The sequence below is a fragment of the Triplophysa dalaica genome, chromosome 25 (assembly GCF_015846415.1).
Source record: "Triplophysa dalaica isolate WHDGS20190420 chromosome 25, ASM1584641v1, whole genome shotgun sequence".
NCBI classification, from domain to species: domain Eukaryota; kingdom Metazoa; phylum Chordata; class Actinopteri; order Cypriniformes; family Nemacheilidae; genus Triplophysa; species Triplophysa dalaica.
The window spans coordinates 14354624-14375948 of NC_079566.1; the positions used below are offsets into that span (position 1 = coordinate 14354624).

A 21325-nucleotide genomic window follows, 5' to 3' on the forward strand; every position below is an offset into this window, starting at 1 on the left:
GGTGAAGGTGGTTGGACGCTGGATAACATGTGCCTGTGCATCTTCTGTTTAGCCAGTGAATGAAAAATGGTCAAAGCAAAATATTAAGACTGGGAAATCTAGTTGTTTGACTTCATTTACTCTGTAAAACTAATGTAAAACAATAAATTGTCATGATTCCACCTCACCTTGTCAGGTATTTCTTGGTCTAGAGGTGGAATCATAAAGGATCCTCTGTTTCATGTTGGAGAGAGACGATTTCATCTCTCTCTGGTCTGCATCATCGTTCCTACCCTCCTGTTTCCTAGTTTGTGTTAATTAGTTTTTCTTGAGTGTTCATCCACTGCACCTGTTCCCTCTTTAGTTTGTCCCTATAAAGAGTCCTCATGTTTCATTGTCCTGTGCGCGTTCATTGTATGATGTCCCTCGTCCGAGTATGCCTTGCCTTGCCTTGCCTTGCCTTGCCTTGCCTTGCCTTGCCTTGCCTTGCCTTGCCTTGCCTTGCCTTGCCTTGCCTTGCCTTGCCTTGCCTTGCCTTGCCTTGCCTTGCCTTGCCTTGCCTTGCCTTGCCTTGCCTTGCCTTGCCTTGCCTTGCCTTGCCTTGCCTTGCCTTGCCTTGCCTTGCCTTGCCTTGCCTTGCCTTGCCTTGCCTTGCCTTGCCTTGCCTTGCCTTGCCTTGCCTTGCCTTGCCTTGCCTTGCCTTGCCTTGCCTTGCCTTGCCTTGCCTTGCCTTGCCTTGCCTTGCCTTGCCTTGCCTTGCCTTGCCTTGCCTTGCCTTGCCTTGCCTTGCCTTGCCTTGCCTTGCCTTGCCTTGCCTTGCCTTGCCTTGCCTTGCCTTGCCTTGCCTTGCCTTGCCTTGCCTTGCCTTGCCTTGCCTTGCCTTGCCTTTATCCTGTTTATATCTGAGTCCTTGTTCTTGATCCCTGTTCCCTGATTCCCTTAGTTTAGTTTAGTGTTCTAATCCAGTGTTTGTTTTGTTAGTTTAGTCAGTCTGTTTCCTCATCAACGTTTATTATTTATCCTATCTTGTTTTCCCCCTCATGGGTTTTTTTGCCTGTTTTGTTAGTGTTATTTTTATAAATAAAACCCTGTTAAACCCTCTACCGTCTTGTCCTACCTCTGCCTGCAATTGGGTTCAACCAGTCACTGAGATCCATGACAATAAATATGTCTTTCATACAGGGTGAAGTCTGTAATACAGTAATTTGGGCTAATATAATTTTATTGAAGCAACAGTGGTGGTCAAAGCTTACATACACCTTGAATAATTTGGAAAATGTTACAAAATAAGAAAATATTTAGTTTTGTCTAATTTTGCACTGCCCTGAATATTTAAATATAGTCCATCCAGAATATTCTTTTTTTTTTTAACAAAAATAGTCCAAAAATGTTACCTAAACAGTTGATGACAGTTTGTTTTTTATGTCAGTTATTGAAGAGTTTTTTTGTTGGTCTGAGCTATTAAACTGTCCAGTGGCCTCCAGGTCCTGCACAGTCATTGCTTCTGAATCTTCTGCATGTTGAGATCCATTATTTTACACATCAAGAAACACAACTATATTATTCTCAAAGTCAAATGTGTTGTTAAAATTAGATGTCATGCTGAGTAAATCTGTTGCACTGCTGGACACAAACACAATGACTGTTTGCTTTCTTCACAATATTTATTTTGTGGTTGTGGATTTATTTAGTGGTGTTTTCTGTGTATTGTTTTGGCATTGCCCAATTCTGCAGAAATTGCTTCTGATTTGATCGGAGAGACTATGCCTCTTTTTAATATTATTTCATACTTAATCATGTTACTGACCTTATGCCATGTAGTATCTTTTTAAATTTAGACAAAACACTTTTTAATCTTTTTGTAGCAAAGGGGCATCTTTTTGATCCACAATGCGGTTAATGCAGTCAGCCATCACAAGCCAACGGTTACAGCTTGGACTTATTAATTTCAAGGGGCAGCCCCCGTTATTGATAGTCTCGTATATGTTCTTGTACTCATACTGCCGCTTTGCTGAATGTGCGAACCAGTTGTAGGTTTCTCTAACCATGTATTCTATGTTGCTTGGAAGAAGCTGCATTGCTTTATTTGCAACAATGTCAAGTGAATGGCAAACACAGCGAATAAGATGCAGGTTTGGCTGTATTTGTTTAAGTAGGGTGAAAACCGAGTGTTTTTTTCCAACCATTACGCTGGCACCATCTGTGGCAATGCCCATCATGTTTTAAATCTGGAGACCGTTATTTGATAGAAAAGCAACAACAGTGTCTGATATGGCTTTAGCATCAGCATCTGTCAGCTCCACAAGTCCAAGATATGCACTTACAAACTTGCTGTGTTTTTTTGGTATTTCACACAAATGCAAAGAAGTTTGTTCACGGATATGTCAGTGTTTCATCGAGATACAGGGAATATGGAGACTCCCCAATATCCTCCACAAGTTCTTCTCTGAAGTGTGGCGCGAGGACAGATTTGATAATGGCTGCACACTTTGTCCGGTGCATTTGGAATGTTCCCATCTCATCTTTCAAAATGTCTGACAAATCGTCCACCGCATTTATTGAACTGTGACAATCAATGTAAGCAGCAATTCTAATTTCACGGCGCTTTTGGTCATCTTTGATCGGACACTGCCCTGCTGCTCCCGCTGACACAGTAAAAGTTTTTATACTTGGTGCACAGCGCGATTTGTGTTTTTTTGTATTAGCATGCTCTTTCAAATCATTTAACTGTGCTCTGATTTCTGATTGACAGTATTTACAAAATGCCTTTGTATTATCGTCCACCACAGGTGTAATCCATGTTTTTAAAGACTGGTCGCTCTCCCATTTCTTTCTGTAGGACTTTTTATATTTACCCCACTTTGGCATGATGATGATGATGAATGATGATCACTGATGATGATAATGCAGTTTTGACGATATAACGAATTAGCCTACAACAACCTGCCAATCAAGCTTGAAGTCTGATTGGACAGGATTCCCCTGAACCTTATTGGCTAACCTGAACCATACCTAATTTAAACATCATCCTACATTATATAATTTATTTTATAGTTATTTTTCATTAAAAAAATAATAAAGAATACTGTTTATAGTCAAAAATAAAAACCCGCCTGTTGCATCAAAAACCAGCCCAAATTTTAAAGACCCGCCCAATGCATTTTTTTATGGTCGGACGTGACCAAAAGGAGCCCAATCTGGCAACACTGCCTATAAAACACAAGCAATGACACAGAGCAATATGGCGCCCTCAGGTGGTGAAAAGAGGCGCCACTAGTAATAGGACGTGACAGAAACGGAACTTCTGGTTTCCTGTAATGAGAGTAAAACTAACTGGAGGAACATTGATGGCGACGCATTTCGTAAACTACTAAACTTTTCTAAACAACAGAATATTTCTTCTTGTAAGAGTGAACACAGCTGATCTTCACTCACAGGTAAGTGACAGAAATATAACACAGACTGTCCTCAAAAGATTTATAAAGTTATTGAAATGTTTAAGCGTGTTATTTGTCAAACAGGAAGAAGTCGAGTAGATGCAGATTTCAACATGTCAAATACTCACTTCTGACGTTTATTACGCTGTTAGCAGATTCTTTTGTCATTTACATTTTTTATAAAAGTTCAAGCAAACGTGATTTATTAACATTTACCATTTTGTCTGTCAGAGTACATGAAACTTAGAAGCAATCTTTAAGTTGTAACGTTATCTGACCTAATGTTTGTTTATTTTATACGATTATTTTTAGTTTGAGATGAGTAACGTTACATCTTTATAAACATTGTATCTTACATAAAACAGCAGTTCAAAGTTCAAACTATAAGCAGGAAGCAGTGCGTTTATGAGGGTGTTCTGGAATGAACATTATTTATAAACAGTAGTGAAGCTGTCATATTGATTTATAGTAGAGTTTGATAGAGATAAAATTATGACACGAAGAACATGTAATCATATATTGTAATACAAAAATAAGGATCAGGATATTTACAATCCAAAAAGACCACTTTCATGTATTTATTTGATGCCTTTTTATCTGAGAAGTCTTAAACAGGTGAAGTTCAATGGCAGAATCTTCATCAACCAGGAGAAGGAGTCTAGACTCGCCTCCATTTAAGTTAATAACTGATGATTTACTGCGTGAATGATGCTTAAATGGTGTTTGAAAATCAGTCATATACCGCAAGTGATATTTTTCTTTTTTTTCAGTGATGTCATCCTCCAGTGATCCAATGACTGAAGAACTTCTGTGTTCAATCTGTCTGGATGTGTTCAATGATCCAGTCAGCACTCCATGTGGACACAACTTCTGCAAAACGTGTCTGAATGAGTGTTGGGTCCAAAGAACAAATTGCATCTGTCCATTATGTAAAGATACATTCAAGCAGAGACCTGATCTCAAGATTAATACAACACTCAGAGACGTTGTAGATCACTTTAAGAAGAAATCTCATGAAGAACAACCTGAATCTGAAGTTGTGTGTGACATCTGTACTGAAGGAAAGCTGAAGGCTGTGAAGTCGTGTCTGGTGTGTCAGATCTCTTACTGTAAAACTCACCTGGAGTCTCATTTGAGAGTGTCAGGATTACAGAAACACAAACTGATTGATCCTGTGAAGAATCTGCAGGATTATATATGTCAGAAACATGACAGACCTCTGGAGCTCTTCTGTAGAGATGATAAGACATGTGTGTGTCTGTTCTGCACTGAAGGAGATCACAAGAATCACAACACTGTTCCTTTAGAAGAGGTGAGAGAGATTAGAAGTTACTAAAGGGATATTCCACCGCAAAATGAAAATTCTGTCATGATTGACTCACCCTCAAGATGTTCCAAACCATTATAAAGTTCTTTGTTCTGTTAAACACGAGAAGATATTTTGAAAAGTGTGAAGAGTTGGACAGTTCTGGTGTAACATTGACTATCATAGTAGTTTTTATTAACATTGTTGAAGAAAACATTCAGTCAAGAATATTTAGTCTCATGTCATTCTGTGTGACTTTCTGAACCGTGTGCATCATAAACAGCAGAATGTTCACACTGAACTTCTAACAACTAAACATTGTAAAGTTCTGAAAAATATCTCTCAAATCTTATACTCATATTATATTCAAACTCAGAGAAACATGGCAGAGAAACACAAAAATAAAATCGCTTCGTAAAGTCGATCTTTAAACACATAATGTAAGTGACGTGAAGTGATGCTCTATAATAAAAAATCTCTGTGTTCTTTCCACAGATTCAGCTGTCGAATATACAGACAGACGTACAGCAGATGATTCAAGTCAGAATCAAGAAGATTCAAGATATCAAACATTCAGCAGAACTCAAAAGAGTGAGTTTAAAAACTACTGAAGAAGTTCAGAGTTTAATTTGCTTTTATAAAGATCTTGAACTGAATGTTTAAATATATTTTTTCATCAGAGAAACACAGAGAAGGAGAAAGCAGCCAGTGTGGCGGTCTTCAGTGATCTCATGCGCTCCATTGAGAGATATCAGTCAGAACTGCTGGAGATGATGGAGGAGAAGCAGAAAGCAGCAGAGAAACATGATGAAAATGTCATTAAAGATCTGGAGCAGGAGATCACTGAACTGAAGAAGAGAAACATTGAGCTGGAGCAGATCTCACACACTGAACATCATCTACAACTCATACAGGTCACAACATCTCAGTTGGAATGATATTTATATATTAAATAATCAACGCTGGTTGAACGCTTATCCAGGATGATTTCCTGTTTTAGTTTAACACTACATTTATAATGGAATGTTAAACAAATATCTTGAAGATTTAATAACATTTGTGAATATGTAATAATAAATGATGTTTCATTGAATTATCAACTTAGTCTCAAATGACTCGGCGGAAATGAAATGGACTGGAATGAGACAGTTGTTGAGTATAGAGCTATAAATATACAAAAATGAATGTGAAGAACACAGTTGAGATCATTTGATTTTGTGTGAAATTAATGAGGAATGATTCTACTGATAAGAAATGAAAGACTTGTGGGATGCAGTGTTTCATAACCCCTGAGAAATGTCAGATTTTGGAGGATCTTATATTTGTCTCTCTCACTGTAGACTCACTCATCCATGTGCAGACATTATAATACAGTAAACTGGACTGAGGTCAATATGAAGAGTCTTGTGAGTGTGGAGACGATTAGGACTGAACTACAGGAGAAACTCAGTGAAGCTGGTAAGTGAAGATCAAAGACAGAGTTTTTAAAATAACTGCATATACAAATCCATATGAAAGATGTGATAATGATTGATTGTCATGTGTCTGTACAGTGTTGAAGTGGATGCAGCAGTATGCAGGTACAGTGTGTCATCTGCTCTCTTCACTCATATACTACAATACTTTACATTTATATACTGACACATTATTCATTAAATATCACAAACATCATCATCATCAGTTGTGATTGATATTCTCTGATCTCTCTCAGTGGATGTGACTCTGGATCCTGATACAGCTCATCCTCAACTCATACTGTCTGATGATGAGAAACAAGTGAGAGATGGAGACATTAGACATAAACTCCCAGACAACCCAAAGAGATTTGATAGATGTGTAATTGTTCTGGGAAAGGAGGGATTCTCATCAGGGAGATTTTATTATGAGGTTCAGGTGAAGGGAAAGAGTGAATGGGATTTAGGAGTGGCCAGAGAATCTGTTAACAGGAAGGGAGATATCACACTGACACCAGTGAATGGATTCTGGACTGTGGTGTTGAGGAATGAGAATAAATATAAAGCTTGTGCTGATCCCTCTGTCTCTCTGTCTCTGAGAGTAAAGCCACAGAAGGTGGGTGTGTTTGTGGATTATGAGGAGGGTTTGGTTTCCTTTTATGATGTGGAGAACAGATCTCATATCTACTCTTACACTGATCAATCTTTCACTGAGAAACTCTATCCATATATTAGCCCTTATTTGAATGATGAAGGTAAAAACTCAGAGCCATTGATCATCACACCTGTCAATTAAACTCATGATTTTTTTATATCTGAAATACTAAACAAAAGAACACTTTCTATGATTAAATAAAAAGGATTAAGTAGAATTAGATACAATTACGATTTTTCTTTTTTCTTTTCCATTTTAAAACATACAATACTACTGTATGTGTAGATTATGTTTAAAGTGTAATGTTAATATTTCATTAGCTGGTTTTCTGATATATAATAAATATGTATGTACATTTTGATTTACATTTAAATTAGCCAAGTTAATGACAATTATCTTTTTTTATTGAGACTATTTCTCAAAAATACACTAGAAATATTCATAAATACACTGTACACTAAAGACTAAATGTGTTTTATGTGTCAATGGTACAGTACAGCGATGAAATCAGAGGTTATTCCTCACAGGAGCGTCTGGACCATTAGTGTGACACACACGTGAGAAAACAAGAGATGTTTTTCTGTCACATTCAAACTCAGTGTTATACTTGCTGTCAATAAACAGAACACAGGATTTTTCTGTCTTTATAACTGACAACGTGAATTTGATAGAAATTTTGAATTATACAGTGGTTCTCAAACTTGAGACCCCAACATGAAACCAGAGAGGACACAGATTTTGTGGCATTTCATGAAATATAGAAATTTGTTATAGATTTTACTTAATCAAATACCAGAAAAATAATACCACAAATGAAAAGAATTGATGTTCCAGCATTGTATATGTTTTTGGTTTGATTAAAGTTTAAGATTATAAATCTTTATTTGAGAAGACGCAAAGTGATGCACTCCACATAAAGGGGCCTTACAACGAAAAGTTTGAGAACCGCTGCTATAATGGATTCTATTGCGTTTTGTCGCATCAATTGATGAAAACCTTTAAAATCATGATGATGATGATAATATCCACATTGTATCTGTATGTTGTGTAAGTTATGTGTTTTCCCGGTTTACTATATGTAAGCGTTCACCCTCATGAAGAATACTGTAGTACAGTGTGTACTGAAGTAAACTGTATTACACTTTAGTATTGTGTATTATAATATGCAAATATTCACTATATAATATGGTTTAAAAACACACCAACAAAGATCTGCCAGAAGAGCAGAAGGACTATCATGCTCTTTAATACACGTTTGCAGTTCAGGACAAAATATTCTCAATAACTGTTCCATAATAATGTCTCTGCAACCTGTTGGACTGTCTTATGACCAGCTTCCACCCATTTGTAAGAGAAATCTATTAAGCGTACATACAGTTCCTTGTGAGATCCTTCTTCAAATAGCACATCTAGGGAGAGGAATCTTTGTGTGATAAGTCTCAAAATTAATGTAATATTTCCTCAGTATATCATCTTTCACCTGCTTGTAATCATTCACTTGTGCAATATTCACATTGGCCACACAGGCTTTACCAGTGGGAAGCAGGACCAGGTGTATATCTCAGTCTCCTTTAGTCCATCTGCAAACTCCAGCAATTTGTTTGAAGGTAGTCAAATAATGCTCAACACCATCTGTCTCACAAGCTTCTTCAATGAACCAGCTGCACTTGTCAACAGGACCACATCACAGGCTCCACTAGATACATCCAGACCTCCTCCATCAGAGACTCCAGAAGTTCTTTAAGAACTTTTATTATTTGCAGAAAACGTTCAATATAGACACTAGCTGACCCTCCTCTCTGAGGTCCATCAGCAGAACTGACTCAAACATCAAGACCAAACCTTTTCTACCGAACTGGACAACCAATTCAAGTACATACTGTAGGTTAAAATAGAAATCTTATACAAAAGCACATAAATCAATTCCAAACTATATTTTGAACATCAAAAAGATAATAACCAGAAAACCATAAATAGAACATTCACAATAATTATCATCAACAAACATAAACTATAACCCCACCCCTGAACCATGCTGCAGCCATGAGCCCATAGGTAAGAAAGACTGGAGTAATGTGCACCTTATACTATTAGAAAAGTAAACAAAATCATCTCCACAAAACACAAACACGCAAAAGAATAGAAACCTAACAAACTAAATATCGCAGTCACCAGCTGCAGTGCTCTTTTATATCCACTAGAGGGCACTCCTCTCATGTATGACATGATTTCATCATTTGTGGACACAACTTTTGTAAAATCTGTCTGACTACCCACTTGAACAACAGATAATACTGTAAATGTCCATATTGTGAAGAAACATTTGACCAAAGACTTGATCTCAAGATTAATACATCACTCAGAGATCTTGTGGATGAAAATAAGAAGAAAACTGTGTTGTGTGTGACTTCTGTACTGAAGGAAAGCTGAAGGCTGTGAAGTCGTGTCTGGTGTGTCAGAGCTCTTACTGTGAAACTGGAATCTCATTTGAGAGTGTCAGGATTACAGAAACACAAACTGATTGATCCTGTGAAGAATCTGCAGGATTATATATGTCAGAAACATGACAGACCTCTGGAGCTCTTCTGTAGAGATGATCACACATGTGTGTGTCTAATCTACACTGTGACGGATCACAAGAACAAGAACACTGTGAGTATACTGTATACTGTCAAGTGCTGAAATGTTTTTATGATCTGACTCATATTTAAAGATTATTGACTAAAAAACACCACGCCATGTTTAATAAATCATGTATTATTTACTTTGTTATATCAGTATGGACTTCAGGAGATGATGAAGGAGAGCCGAAGAGCAGCAGAAAGACGGTATGAAGATGTTATTAAAGATCTGAAGAAGGAGATCACTGAGCACCAGAAGAAGATCTCAAACACTGAAGATAATCTCCTCCTCCTACACTTCTGTAGATCTCTCTCGTCATACTGGCTCTTTCATATCTGAGGAGACTTCATGGAGCTTTTTAAATATATTTACATTCACATTACAATTTTTATAAATATTACTTTTCTAAGTTTGTGTTAATTGTTCACAGCATAAACTTATAATTTAAATAATAATTTTCTGGCTGTTAACTTTTGACACTGTAACTGCAGGGACATTTCCACGCCTCTAAACATGATGAGGCACTAAAGCAACATGATTGGTTGCTTTTCCTATCAGTCATATGTCCTTTTGGGCTGCAAACTTTTACATTTACATTTAGGCATTTGGCAGACGCTTTTATCCAAAGCGACTTACAGTGCACTTATTACAGGGACAATCCCCCTGGAGCAACATGGAGTAAAGTGTCTTGCTCAAGGACACAGGTACACCCACCTTACTTGCGTATACATTTGCGCGGTCTTTCGTACTGTAGATTTCTGGGGGTGTGGTTATACAAGTTGTTTCAAGCAGGTCTGGGTGAGCATTTGCTTTTAGATAGAATGCATCTTTTTTTTGCTAATTTTCATGTCTAACACACTGATAGATCTGGATAGAAACATATACTTGTTTCTTGTTTTATTCCATTTTATTATTCTATTTCATTGATCCCATTTATAACAATATTCATCTATCATATGTATTCATTCATGTATTTTAGTATTCACTTCTATTCGTATTATTTGTTCCATACTTTCCTGTTCTTTAACCTCGTTGGGAGTTGTATTGTGTCTTATGCTGATATGAGTATCCATTGGTCTCCATCTCATGAGACAATGTTTTGATACTGTAATCTTGAATGGTTAAAAACACATATTGAATCGGTTTCTAGTCAGATGAAGTTTGGCAGAGCTTGACTGAGCATCAACACCCAACTGAGATTATTCAATACATCATTTTCTGTCTATTTAACATCACTTCGTCTCCTGCCTGCTGTTCTTCCCTTCAGCTCTATATCTCCCTGGTGGTTGGGTTAAAGGATTGACTGACAACGGAGTTGATATCTCCAGGTGTAATTTGTTCCTGACGGAGAGAGATCTAGTGAAACTGGACTCAAAGTTTAGATCTATAAGATCTACAAGCCATATCTCATAGTTGGATCTATCAACACGCAAGGAAAACTTATAACACACCAAAGACAAAGGAAACATGTGCTAGTGCCCTTTATAGTACTTGGGAAAACCACAGTTTGTGGTGCCTAAAGTAATGTTCCCTAAATCAGGTCTCCTGGAAATCCTGTAAAATTCAACCAATAGGTTGATGACTTCAAACGTGCTGAAGTGTCTCCAGAAAAGTGTTCCTTATGCATCACACATTCAGCCAACAGTCCATCATGTCAAGCCATGACTCAAATTACAGTCGAAAACTTAGATTATTTAATCTTTGATGAATTAAATCAGGATTGTTTATTTAAATCTTGTGAGGCTCTTGAGACCACAGCGTGTGCGCTCAGAGGGTCTAGTTTTAACACCTAACACATTTGAGATATTAAAGGATCTCATGATCATGTTCTTTTCACTCCTACTGTAAATTCACTCGGCTATCCAGTTTTTGCCAAGTGGTTGACATCCTTAGGGCACATCATGTTGACCCTAGGACAATATTTAAATCAACCAATCAGATTTCAGAAATAAGTTTACAGTTTATTTTAAGTTTAATCTTCTAACCAGGATAAGGGCTTCTAGAACATTGTTTTTCACTTATCATTTCCCTCTGATTTTAGGGGTTAGTTATGGTTAGGGTCAGGGTTTGGTGTGGGTTTAGGTTTTATTTATAAAAACGTTGTCCTTAGGTCAGCAAAATATGTTGTCCTGAGGACATCAACCACTTGGCAAAATCAGGTTGAGCAGATTCACTCATCAATGTGAAGCCATTCAAACAATGAGAACTGGTCTGAGATCATTATGAAGAGTCATGTGGGACTTCTTACTTAAGGTGTCCTGAGCAGGCCGTTTTTATTATTTTATTCTGTTGTCTGAGGTCTACTTATGGAGTTTGCGTGGTTATTACATTCAAAACATCAAAATCAACTAGTAATAGGCCATTTTCAACCCCGGGTTTTTACGCCAGTGAGGGATGGAGACAATATGACAAACAAACAAACACAAATACACTGGAGAGACGTGTGACGATAATGAAATTGTAATCTTGATATTTACTTGTTGCTTTTGCTCCCGTCTTCAAAGATGTTGTATTATGAGCAAATATTTTGTCATTTTTAAACTACATCAAATGTCAAATAAAATATGAATCAGTATATCAAATTACATATATCAGATGTCAGGACCCTTTGGTTCATCTTCTTCAATGCTCTGTTTTTTTTACATTCTGCTTCTGTCAGATCACACTGTATTGTATGACATATTTCTTTATTTATATTTCTTATTTCAGTTGAATATTGAGTTCTGGTCAGAGATTACTCCCTATGGTAAGGGTTGAATGTGATGGCTGAGATATAATGTGGACATGTATACTTCACCTAATTTGTAGTCATTTCAAGATATAGACTTGATATTGAATGCAATTGATAAATCATAAGATATATGCTATAAAATGTACATACAATTAACCCGGAAAACCACAAGAACAGATGTGTCTACTCCTAAGTATAGTGCAACCACAGAATATTTCTTTAAGAAATATTTATTTGTAAGAGTGAATACATCCGATCTTCACTTACAACTAAGTGACAGAAATATAATACAGATTCCTCTAAACAGATTACTAATGTTCTCTGCTTAATTGTGTCAAATAGTCAGTGTCTCTAGAAGACATAGACACACACTTAAGAGACTTGAGTCACTATGTTTGAAAATATAAATCTGGGTTTCTATTTGTTGAACACTTTTAAGCTGCTGCTGTCTTATTGTTGTTATAAGTGAGCGAGTTTGTCATTTCAAGACTATTGACCGTCAAAGTAAATGCTTTTTTGACAAGAGATTGGATTGGATTCAATTTATTGTCATTACACATATAACAAGTACAGTGTAACGAAATGGATTTAAGAAGAAGCAAACATGAGGGAAGTGGAGAGAAAAAACAGATACACATAATACACCATAGACAAGACTTGCAACAGGGTAAAATAATCCAGCTTCGGCAAGCAGCCATCCGGTCCTGCAGCCATTACGGCGTTTAACACAGACCCGCTTGCCAAGCTGGCGGGTCAAAGCGACGGAGGTTTGGAATTGGTCAGAGTCTGTGTTTGTGTGTGTGTCTGTGTGAGCGATAAGGTCCAAAATGATGAAATGAGATCAGTAAACACAATACAATTCAAACTTGTTTATGAATTTCTGTCCACTGCGCTACAGTTCCAAGTTCGCCAAGCTAACTGAAATAACACTGATAGCAACCCTTTTTTGATTCATGCGGATAATATAAAAATTATATAAATAAAAATACTGATGTGCATGAGGGCTTGAAATTAGCGACAGGTCTTGTTGTGTGGCAACTGTGGTGTATAATTTACTCTGAACCGTTAGAAAAATAATGAATGTCTGTGGCTCCATCAACTCAGGTGTGCATTATTTGTCATGTATTAATTTTTTGAATCTTTATTTATATTGGGCTTTATTTAGTTAATGTAATATATTTTTTAAAGTTCTGGGACCGTATTCACAAAACATCTTAAGGCTAAAAGTAGATTGTAACTTGCCGATTTAGGAGAAACTCTTAAAAAGAATGGTCCTCAAAAATTAACTCTGCACTCGAAATAAACATTAACTTTGTGTATATTTTATCATCTTAATTTGAATACGGCAATAATTATATATATATATATAAAAATTTAAATATATGTTAAAATCAAAATGTATTTTAAGATCTTAATTTAAATGTGTCAGCAAGAGACCTCATTTTATAATATTTCTATGATTAAATGATTAACAGAGACCCATCCTCTATCAGCCAATCACTTTGGTCATATTCAGTAAGCTTGCTGACATCATCCATAGCAACTAGGCCCTTTTTCTTATTTTAAGATTTCTTTCTTTTCCTTAATAAAAGTTGCTCTCAGCAGCTTTGTGAATAGATTTCAAGTGAAAACTCTTAGTATTAAACTTTAACTGCAGGTTTAGGGGAGCTCTTAGTGTAAAGATCAAATGTTTTGTGAATACGGGCCCAGGTACACAAGTTACTGTGTGTTTCTCTACACGTAAAAATTCCAAAATGGGGAGGGTCACTATAGGGAAATGACTAAAACATCTAGTTTATTTAGTTAGTATGTGGAAATACCTGTAACATCATCACTGTAGCAATGACACAAGTTGAAACTCTTTAAACAACATAACTTCCTCAATCATTGCAAGAGTGAACACCGCTGATCTTCACGCACAGGTAAGAGACAGAAATATAACACAGATTCTCCTCAATAGATTTATAATGTTTGTAAAGTAAACTATAGGAGCAGAAGCAGGTTAAAGGATGTCAAATTTTAAACTACCTTGGTGTGCTTTTTACACTTAAAATTGTATCAGAAGTCGGTGTAAAAACAATAAGGATGTTTGGTAAACGGACGGGTTATGTAGCAGAAAGTCAAAATTCTATTTCATGTGGACTAAACTTAAACTGTGAATAACAATAACTATTTGTCTTGTATTTTAGAAACAAACATTTTTCAAAAGTCCAGAAAAACAGGAGGTTTGTGAGCATCTTCACTTTAGGTAAAGAACAACAGGTAACTCAGATCTACAGATGTTACAATACTGTATGTTTACAGCACTGGAAATCATTCTAAACATGTCACTTCTATGATCACAAAATAAACAACTTATAGATCAGTTTGAAGATAGTAGAGAAGGACAATGTTCTTGGCAAAAAAAATTTTTAAATAGCCTGTTTCCATGAAACTTTCCCAATTCTGGGTTAAAAATGTGGGACTTTTAAATATGTATATTAAAAAGTACAAATATACCTTTATTTATATTACATTTAAAGACACGGTTTTAAACATTGTTTCATCATGACATATACTCACATTGTTTGTTATTGTGTGTTTGTTTAGTGAACAACATTGTTTGCCCCTGAAAAACTTTTCTATTAACCAATCCAGAGGGTTACGTTTAAGGTCAATGTTAGGAGGAGCTTGTATACAATTCTTTTGAACGTATTATGTCCCTTTGGATTTTTAGTTAAGGTTAGAAAGACATTTTGACAAAGTCACTGCAGCCACCATTCTTTGCACTAAATATGAAAGTCACAGGGCCTATATCTAAATGAAACAAACTAAAAGTTCTAGGCCCGTATGTATGAAAAATCTTAGCGCAAAGAGTTGCTCCTAGTGACAAAATTCTAAGATTTTTTTTTAGAAATGTGGGCGCTTCCACTTAGAATTAAAGAAAAGATCCTAGTAAAGAAAAAAGAATTTCATAAAGCATCTTAACCATTAAAAGAGCTTTTAAGGTTCAAAATTTTAAGAGTTGTGAGGAGGACTTTAAAGAGACTTAAGAGTTTCTTTTTCAGCAGAGAAAATGGTCGAAACACGAAAAGTGAGAAGAAATGTGTTGCAATGCATGACAACTTCAATTTTACTTTTCGTTTTTTTGTGTGTGTGTTCAACTTTTGATTCTCTTGGTTTTGGTTTTCTTGTGTAGTTGCGTTGATGCAATGCAAACTGTAAAAGCGCAATAAAATAAAATTACATTGAATGAAATGAAAGTGAGTTAATAAGACACAACACATTAGATGTTTGTGACTGATTCTATTGGAGACACGCTAACATCTCAAAACAGCGCAGAAATGCCATAGCGCCAGGAATAGAAGAAATCACAACATTAACATATTTATCAACAGGAGAAATGCAACTATGCAGCAGAGAAGATTTGGTTCTGTTACAAACTTCTATAGTGACCACACAAACAATTACAGCACTTACATGACGATCATGCGCAATTTAAGTCCACCAGACCGCAAGTCCGAATGGAATACGCCATTTGGGACAGGGCCTATGAAGTGACATGATATGACAGCGGTTTCTGCTTAGTCAACAAATTCACATGTGGGTCATTCTAGAATTGCGGGTACATTTCAAATAGAGAAAGAATCCAAAAAAAATAGATTTTCTTTTTGTTAAACTTTTTTAAATTGATAGAAAACACTTCAAATTTAAGATTTTCAATATTTGCTGATCTTAAACTTGTAAGATTGTTTTTTAATTATTTTGAAAATCAAAGTACGAACAGACAAATCTGTCAACTCTGTTATAGACAAACTGGGTCAAATATATACAGTTGACAATAACGGAGTTGATATTTTCCACCATTTTGTGCTTTAGCTTTAGCTCAAGATGCTAACCTCAAACCAGATACCACATGGCATGTCTAAAACTGAAATTTATGTATTTTTATCATATTATTTAAAAAAAAAATGAATGAGATATTCACTGAAATATCATAATAACAGATTTGACAAAAAATAAGTCTACTATTGGTGTATCCTAAACATTTTGTACAAATTAATAAGAGAGGAATATTGACATACCTCAGTTCCTTCCAGATTTTCCCGCCAGAGGAAGTGACATCATTTGGAGAAAGTCACATGATTTTTTTATTAGCGCTTTAAAGTTTTTATGCCTTTTAATAACAGAGTTAACAGAGTTGACCAGAACGTCAGAAAAACACAAAATTTATTTTTTATTACTAAAATTACAAATAATACAGAAAATAGATGTTTTATGCAACTTTTTAAATAGATTAGTAGAGTAAACACACAAAAAATATTAAAATTAGACGTAATTATTTCATGATAATTGAAGCTGAATGTATGATTCAGGAGGCATAGAAAGCAAAAAGAAATGTGTTAATTGTAAAGCCTACACAGCCAGATGTTGTGATAAACTTTTACATTTATTTATTTTAATTGGGTCAGTTTTGGCAGTTTAAGGAAGCCGGTTGACTTAAATTTTTACACATTGTTTGCAGATATTTAATGATTATCTCTTAATAATTTAATGAATTAAATGTTTTGAAAAGAGGGCGGGCCAATGTCAGAAACTGTCACGTCCTATTGCTGGCGACTCTGTTCACCACCTGAGGGCGCCATAGTGCTGTGTGCTTCTGCTTGTGTTTTATAGGACTTGTGCCTTGTGTCTCGCAATTTTTTCTTTACGCCACCTGAAACAGACTGGAATTTCTTGTTTCCTGTAATGAAAGTAAAACTTCTGTCACTCACAGGTAAGAGACAGAAATATAACACAGACTGTCCTCAAAAGATTTATAAAGTTATTGAAATGTTTAAGTGTGTTATGAGTCAAACTGGATTAAGTTGAGTAGATGCAGAATTCAACATGTCGAATACTCACTTCGGATGTTTATTATGCTGTTAGCAGATTCTTTCGTCATTTACATTTTTATAAAAGTTCAAGCGAAAGTGATTTATTAATAACATTTACCATTTTGTCTCTCAAAGTATGTGAAACTTAAAAGCTATCTTTAAGATGTTACTTTACCTGACCTAATGTTTTTTTTTGATAAGATTATTTTTAGTTTGATACGAGTAACGTTACATCTTTATGAACGTCGTATCTTGCATAAAACAGCAGTTCAAAGTTCAAACTGTGAGCAGGAAGCAGTGCGTTTATGAATGTGTTCTGCAATGAACATTATTTATAAACAGTAGTGAAGCTGTCATATTGATTTATAGTAGAGTTTGATAGAGATAAATTAAATGAGATGATGTAAAATTATGACATTAGGAACAAGTTATCATATAATGTAATGCAAAAATCAGGATCACGATATTTACAATCCAAAAAGACCACATTTATATATATTAAATATAATTTTTTTAGGCATTTGGCAGACGCTTTTATCCAAAGCGACTTACATTATTTTATCCTATGCATTTTACATAGTTATTTGCAATCCCCTGGGATCGAACCCACGTTGTTAACACAATGCTCTTACCACTGAGGTACAGGATGCCTATTTATCTGAGAAGTCTTAAACAGGTGAAGTTCAATGGCAGAATCTTCATCAACCAGGAGAAGGAGTCTAGACCCGCCTTCATATAAGTCAATTACTGATGATTTCCTCCCCATGTTTAATATATCATGTTTTAATTTGCTTTGATGTGTCAGTTTAAATTTCAGGAGCTGATGGAGAACCTAAGAGCAGCGCAGAAACACAATGAAGATGTCATTAAAGATCTGAAGAAGGAAATCTCTGAGCAGGAGATGATGATAGAGAATCATAAAGCAGCAGAGAAACATGATGAAGATGTCATTAAACATCTGAAGGAGGAGATCACTGAGCTGAAGAAGAGAAACACTGAGCTGGAGATGGTGAAACAGAAGCAGATAACTTCAGAGAGACGGAATGATGTTATTAAAGATCGAGATAAGATCACTCAGCTGAAGAAGAGAAACACTGAGCTGGAAATGGCGAAACAGAAGCAGAAAACAGTACAGAGAAAGAATGAAGATGTTATTAAAGATCTGAAGGAGGAGATCACTGAGCTGAAGAAGAGAAACACTGAGCTGGAGAATGCGAAACAGAAGCAGAAAACAGTACAGAGAAAGAATGAAGATGTTATTAAAGATCATAAGGAGGAGATCACTGAGCTGAAGAAGAGAAACATTGAGCAGCAGCAGAAGATCTCAAACACTGAAGATAATCTCCGCCTCATACAGGTCTGTAGATCTCTCTTGTCATACTGGCTCTTTCATTTTAGGAGACCTCATAGAGTTATATTAACATGTCAGCACTCATGTTTTTCGTGGAAGGCTTCCGTTTTTCACAGCCATCTGCTGCCATACTCCCGTTTTTCAGTTATATCTCATTTGAAACTCCCACGGAGTGGCTATGTGGTTTTGTCCACTGCATATTTCCTTCACAGGGTGTCGCGCTTTGGTTGGCGAAATAAAACTGTAGTCGAAGTTGAGTAGAGAGAAGTCACATCTCTGAGAAAAACTTTCTTATTACACCATGTGTCCGCTTATTCCACTCCGTGTTTTCCTGACACTCGCTCATCACAGTATGTGTCCGCGCTCACTGCAGACGACAGATCATTCATCGACAGGTAGATGCACTTCAGTCTATTAGCTGTTGTTGTTGTTTAACTTTCTTTGCTTTAACAAAAAACCTGTTATGAAAAGTGTTGTGTTCTGCAGACAATTCTGAATAAAAATGGGTAATAAAGAGTTTATTTCTAATATTGCCCGTTTTGTAACCATAAGCAGTTTTTTAAAAATAAAATGCAAACACTTTAAATACATTTACATTTAGTCATTTAGCAGACGCTTTTATCCAAAGCGACTTACATTGAGTTGGGGAGCAACAAGCGATTTGTCAAACAGGAGCCATAATACATTAGGTGCCAATACAACGTTCAACGAAAGCTAGACCACTACCTGTTGAGAGAAAGGGTTAGTGAGGTTTTTATTTTTTTATTTGTCTGTCAAGTATTGACAGAAGAGTTGGGTTTTAAGTAGTTTTTTCAATGTTGTGAGTGATTGACCGGACAGAGTTAGGAAGAATGTTCCATCAGGAAGAAGTCTTGAAGCGGAATGAGCGGGAAAACATTTACTGTCCTTATGAGAAGGCAATACAAGACGATGCTGGTTTGGAGAAAGCAGGGATCTTGATGGGGTGTGGGGTTGCAGGAGGGTGTGAAAGTAACCCGGTGCAGATCCAGTGATAGTCCTGTAGGCAAGCATTATTGTGTTGAATGTGATGCAGGCTTCAACGGGCAGCCAGTGGAGAGAGATGAAAAGGGGTGCCACATGAGCCCTTTTGGGCTGTTGGAGGACGAGGCGTGCTGATGCGTTCTGGACCAGCTGTAGCGGTTTGATAGCCTTTGCAGGAAGACCACCAAGGAGAGCATTGCAGTAGTCCAACCTTGAGATTACCAGGCCCTGGACAAGGAGTTGTGCCGCATGCTCCGTGAGATAAGGTCTAACCTTTCTAATGTTGAATAAGGCATGACCGTGTTATCTTTGAAATGTGATCATTGAAGGACAGCTGTTCATCAAATATGACTCTGAGGTTCCTGGCTGTTTTGGGAGGAGGTGATTGTGGTATTGCCAAGATAGATGTTGAGATCGTGTTGCACCGTAGGGTACGCCGGAAACACAAGTAGTTCAGTCTTAGCAGGGTTTAGCTGGAGGTGATCCCCTTTCATCCAAGCTGAGATGTCCTCGAGGCAAGCTGTAATGTGAGCTCCTACAGTGGCATCGTCTGGTCGAAACGAGATGTAGATCTGGGTGTCTTCAGCATAACAGTGATACGAGAAGCCATGAGCCTGTATGATGGGTCCCAAGGATGTCATGTAGATGGAAAAAAGCAGCGGTCCAAGTACCGATTCCTGAGGGACCCAGTGATCAAGTGGTGAGCAGTGGACAGCGAGCCCCTCCATGACACCCTGAAGGATCTGTTGGAGCGGTAGGATTTGAACCAGCGGAGAGGAGAGCCTGAGATTCCTAATGATGACACAGTTGCTAGCAGTATCTGGTGATTGACAGTGTCAAACGCTACAGATATGTCTACTAGAATCAGGACCGAGGATTTAGATTGCACCTTGGCTAACGGCAGTGCTTATGTTACCGATAGCAGTGCAGTCTCAGTAGAGTGGTTTGTTTTGAAGCCATACTGCTTGTCGTCCAGTAGTTTGTTCTGGTATAGGTAGGAAGACACCTGGTAGAACGCTGCCCTTTCCAGTGTTTTTGCAATAAATGGTAGGAGAGATACAATCAACTGTCGGGAGTAGAGGGGTCCAATGTTGGTTTCTTCAGGAGGGGCGTGACCTGGGCCTGTTTGAATGTGGATGGAAAGTGCCGGTGAGCAGTGAGGTGTTGATGATGTGTGTGAGTGCAGGTGTGAGTGTGCTGGATATGGCCTGAAGGAGATCGGAGGGGATTGGGTCAAGGGGAAAGGTGTTGGGGTGGCTCGAGAGAAGTCTGGTTACTTCAGAGTCTGTCAGTGGGGTTGCAAGAGGAGAGTTCGATGGTTGAAGTGTGGGAGGTTTGTTCCAAGTTCTGAGGTAGCGAGAATTCTTTGCTGATGGATGATGTTTTCTCAGTGAAAAACAGAGCAAAGTCTTTTTTTTCTACAGTAAAATAAATCCATCCATTTAAATAATACATTCTGCCAACTAATAAACAAAGTTAAAACCGCCTAACTACGAGACGCTTGAAGGGACAAACTACTTGTTTTTTTACAAACCGCGTTAATATGTCAATTATTTCAAGTCTGGTGTTGAGATCTCTTGCAAAATTGTAATTTTAAATTAAGATGATGCCTTGCAGATAATCATTCATGGATTCATTCTCCTATGAGCTGAATTAAACAGTCTCTTAGATTTATATTTAGAAATTTGACATAAAAAATGTTATGTTAGATATTAAATTATTTAAAAGATTTGAAGCGATTTATAACAGAAGGGTGCCCTATTTACCCTGCACAAACAAACAGCCCAACCCAACCCATCCCCTGCCCCCAGGCTTGACTCCCGGATTTTGGTACACAAAGTTGATAGGTATGTATATTAATGATATTTACTTTCGCATATTTTTTTTGTAAATATTACATTTCTAGGTTTGTGTTAATTGTTCACGTCATAA

At 36.8% G+C, this 21325-nt stretch overlaps 2 protein-coding genes across 6 annotated transcripts in view; both read left to right on the forward strand.

Annotated features, from left to right (window-relative positions):
• The first annotated feature begins 3277 nt into the window (after nucleotides 1-3277).
• Nucleotides 3278-7464, forward strand: LOC130415421 (nuclear factor 7, ovary-like). The gene is made up of 7 exons (XM_056741109.1): nucleotides 3278-3416; nucleotides 4187-4728; nucleotides 5218-5313; nucleotides 5403-5636; nucleotides 6063-6180; nucleotides 6276-6302; nucleotides 6434-7464. The coding sequence occupies exons 2-7, from the start codon at nucleotides 4189-4191 to the stop codon at nucleotides 6970-6972; spliced, it is 1554 nt and encodes a 517-aa protein (XP_056597087.1). The 5' UTR covers nucleotides 3278-3416; nucleotides 4187-4188; the 3' UTR covers nucleotides 6973-7464.
• Nucleotides 7465-14024: 6560 nt separating this feature from the next.
• LOC130415420 (repetitive organellar protein-like) overlaps nucleotides 14025-21325 on the forward strand; it is a 61200-nt gene continuing 53899 nt past the window's right edge. For 3 of the 5 annotated variants that reach the window (XM_056741104.1, XM_056741106.1, XM_056741108.1), the window contains exons 1-4: nucleotides 14025-14106; nucleotides 14374-14446; nucleotides 16841-16940; nucleotides 17846-18397. In XM_056741104.1, coding sequence (XP_056597082.1) covers nucleotides 17864-18397 — 534 coding nt within the window. In that variant the 5' untranslated portion in view covers nucleotides 14025-14106; nucleotides 14374-14446; nucleotides 16841-16940; nucleotides 17846-17863. The remainder of the gene's footprint in view (nucleotides 14107-14373; nucleotides 14447-16840; nucleotides 16941-17845; nucleotides 18398-21325) is intronic. The other 2 variants (XM_056741105.1, XM_056741107.1) reach the window with 2 other exon arrangements.

What these genes read in the sequence shown, in the direction of transcription:
- LOC130415421 (XM_056741109.1), top strand. Translation starts at nt 4,189, where the DNA reads ATGTCATCCTCCAGTGATCCAATGACTGAAGAACTTCTGTGTTCAATC. An exon ending in ACACTGTTCCTTTAGAAGAG is followed by an intron (nt 4,729 to 5,217) that starts GTGAGAGAGATT and finishes TTCTTTCCACAG; the next exon opens with ATTCAGCTGTCGAATATACA. An exon ending in ATTCAGCAGAACTCAAAAGA is followed by an intron (nt 5,314 to 5,402) that starts GTGAGTTTAAAA and finishes TTTTTTCATCAG; the next exon opens with AGAAACACAGAGAAGGAGAA.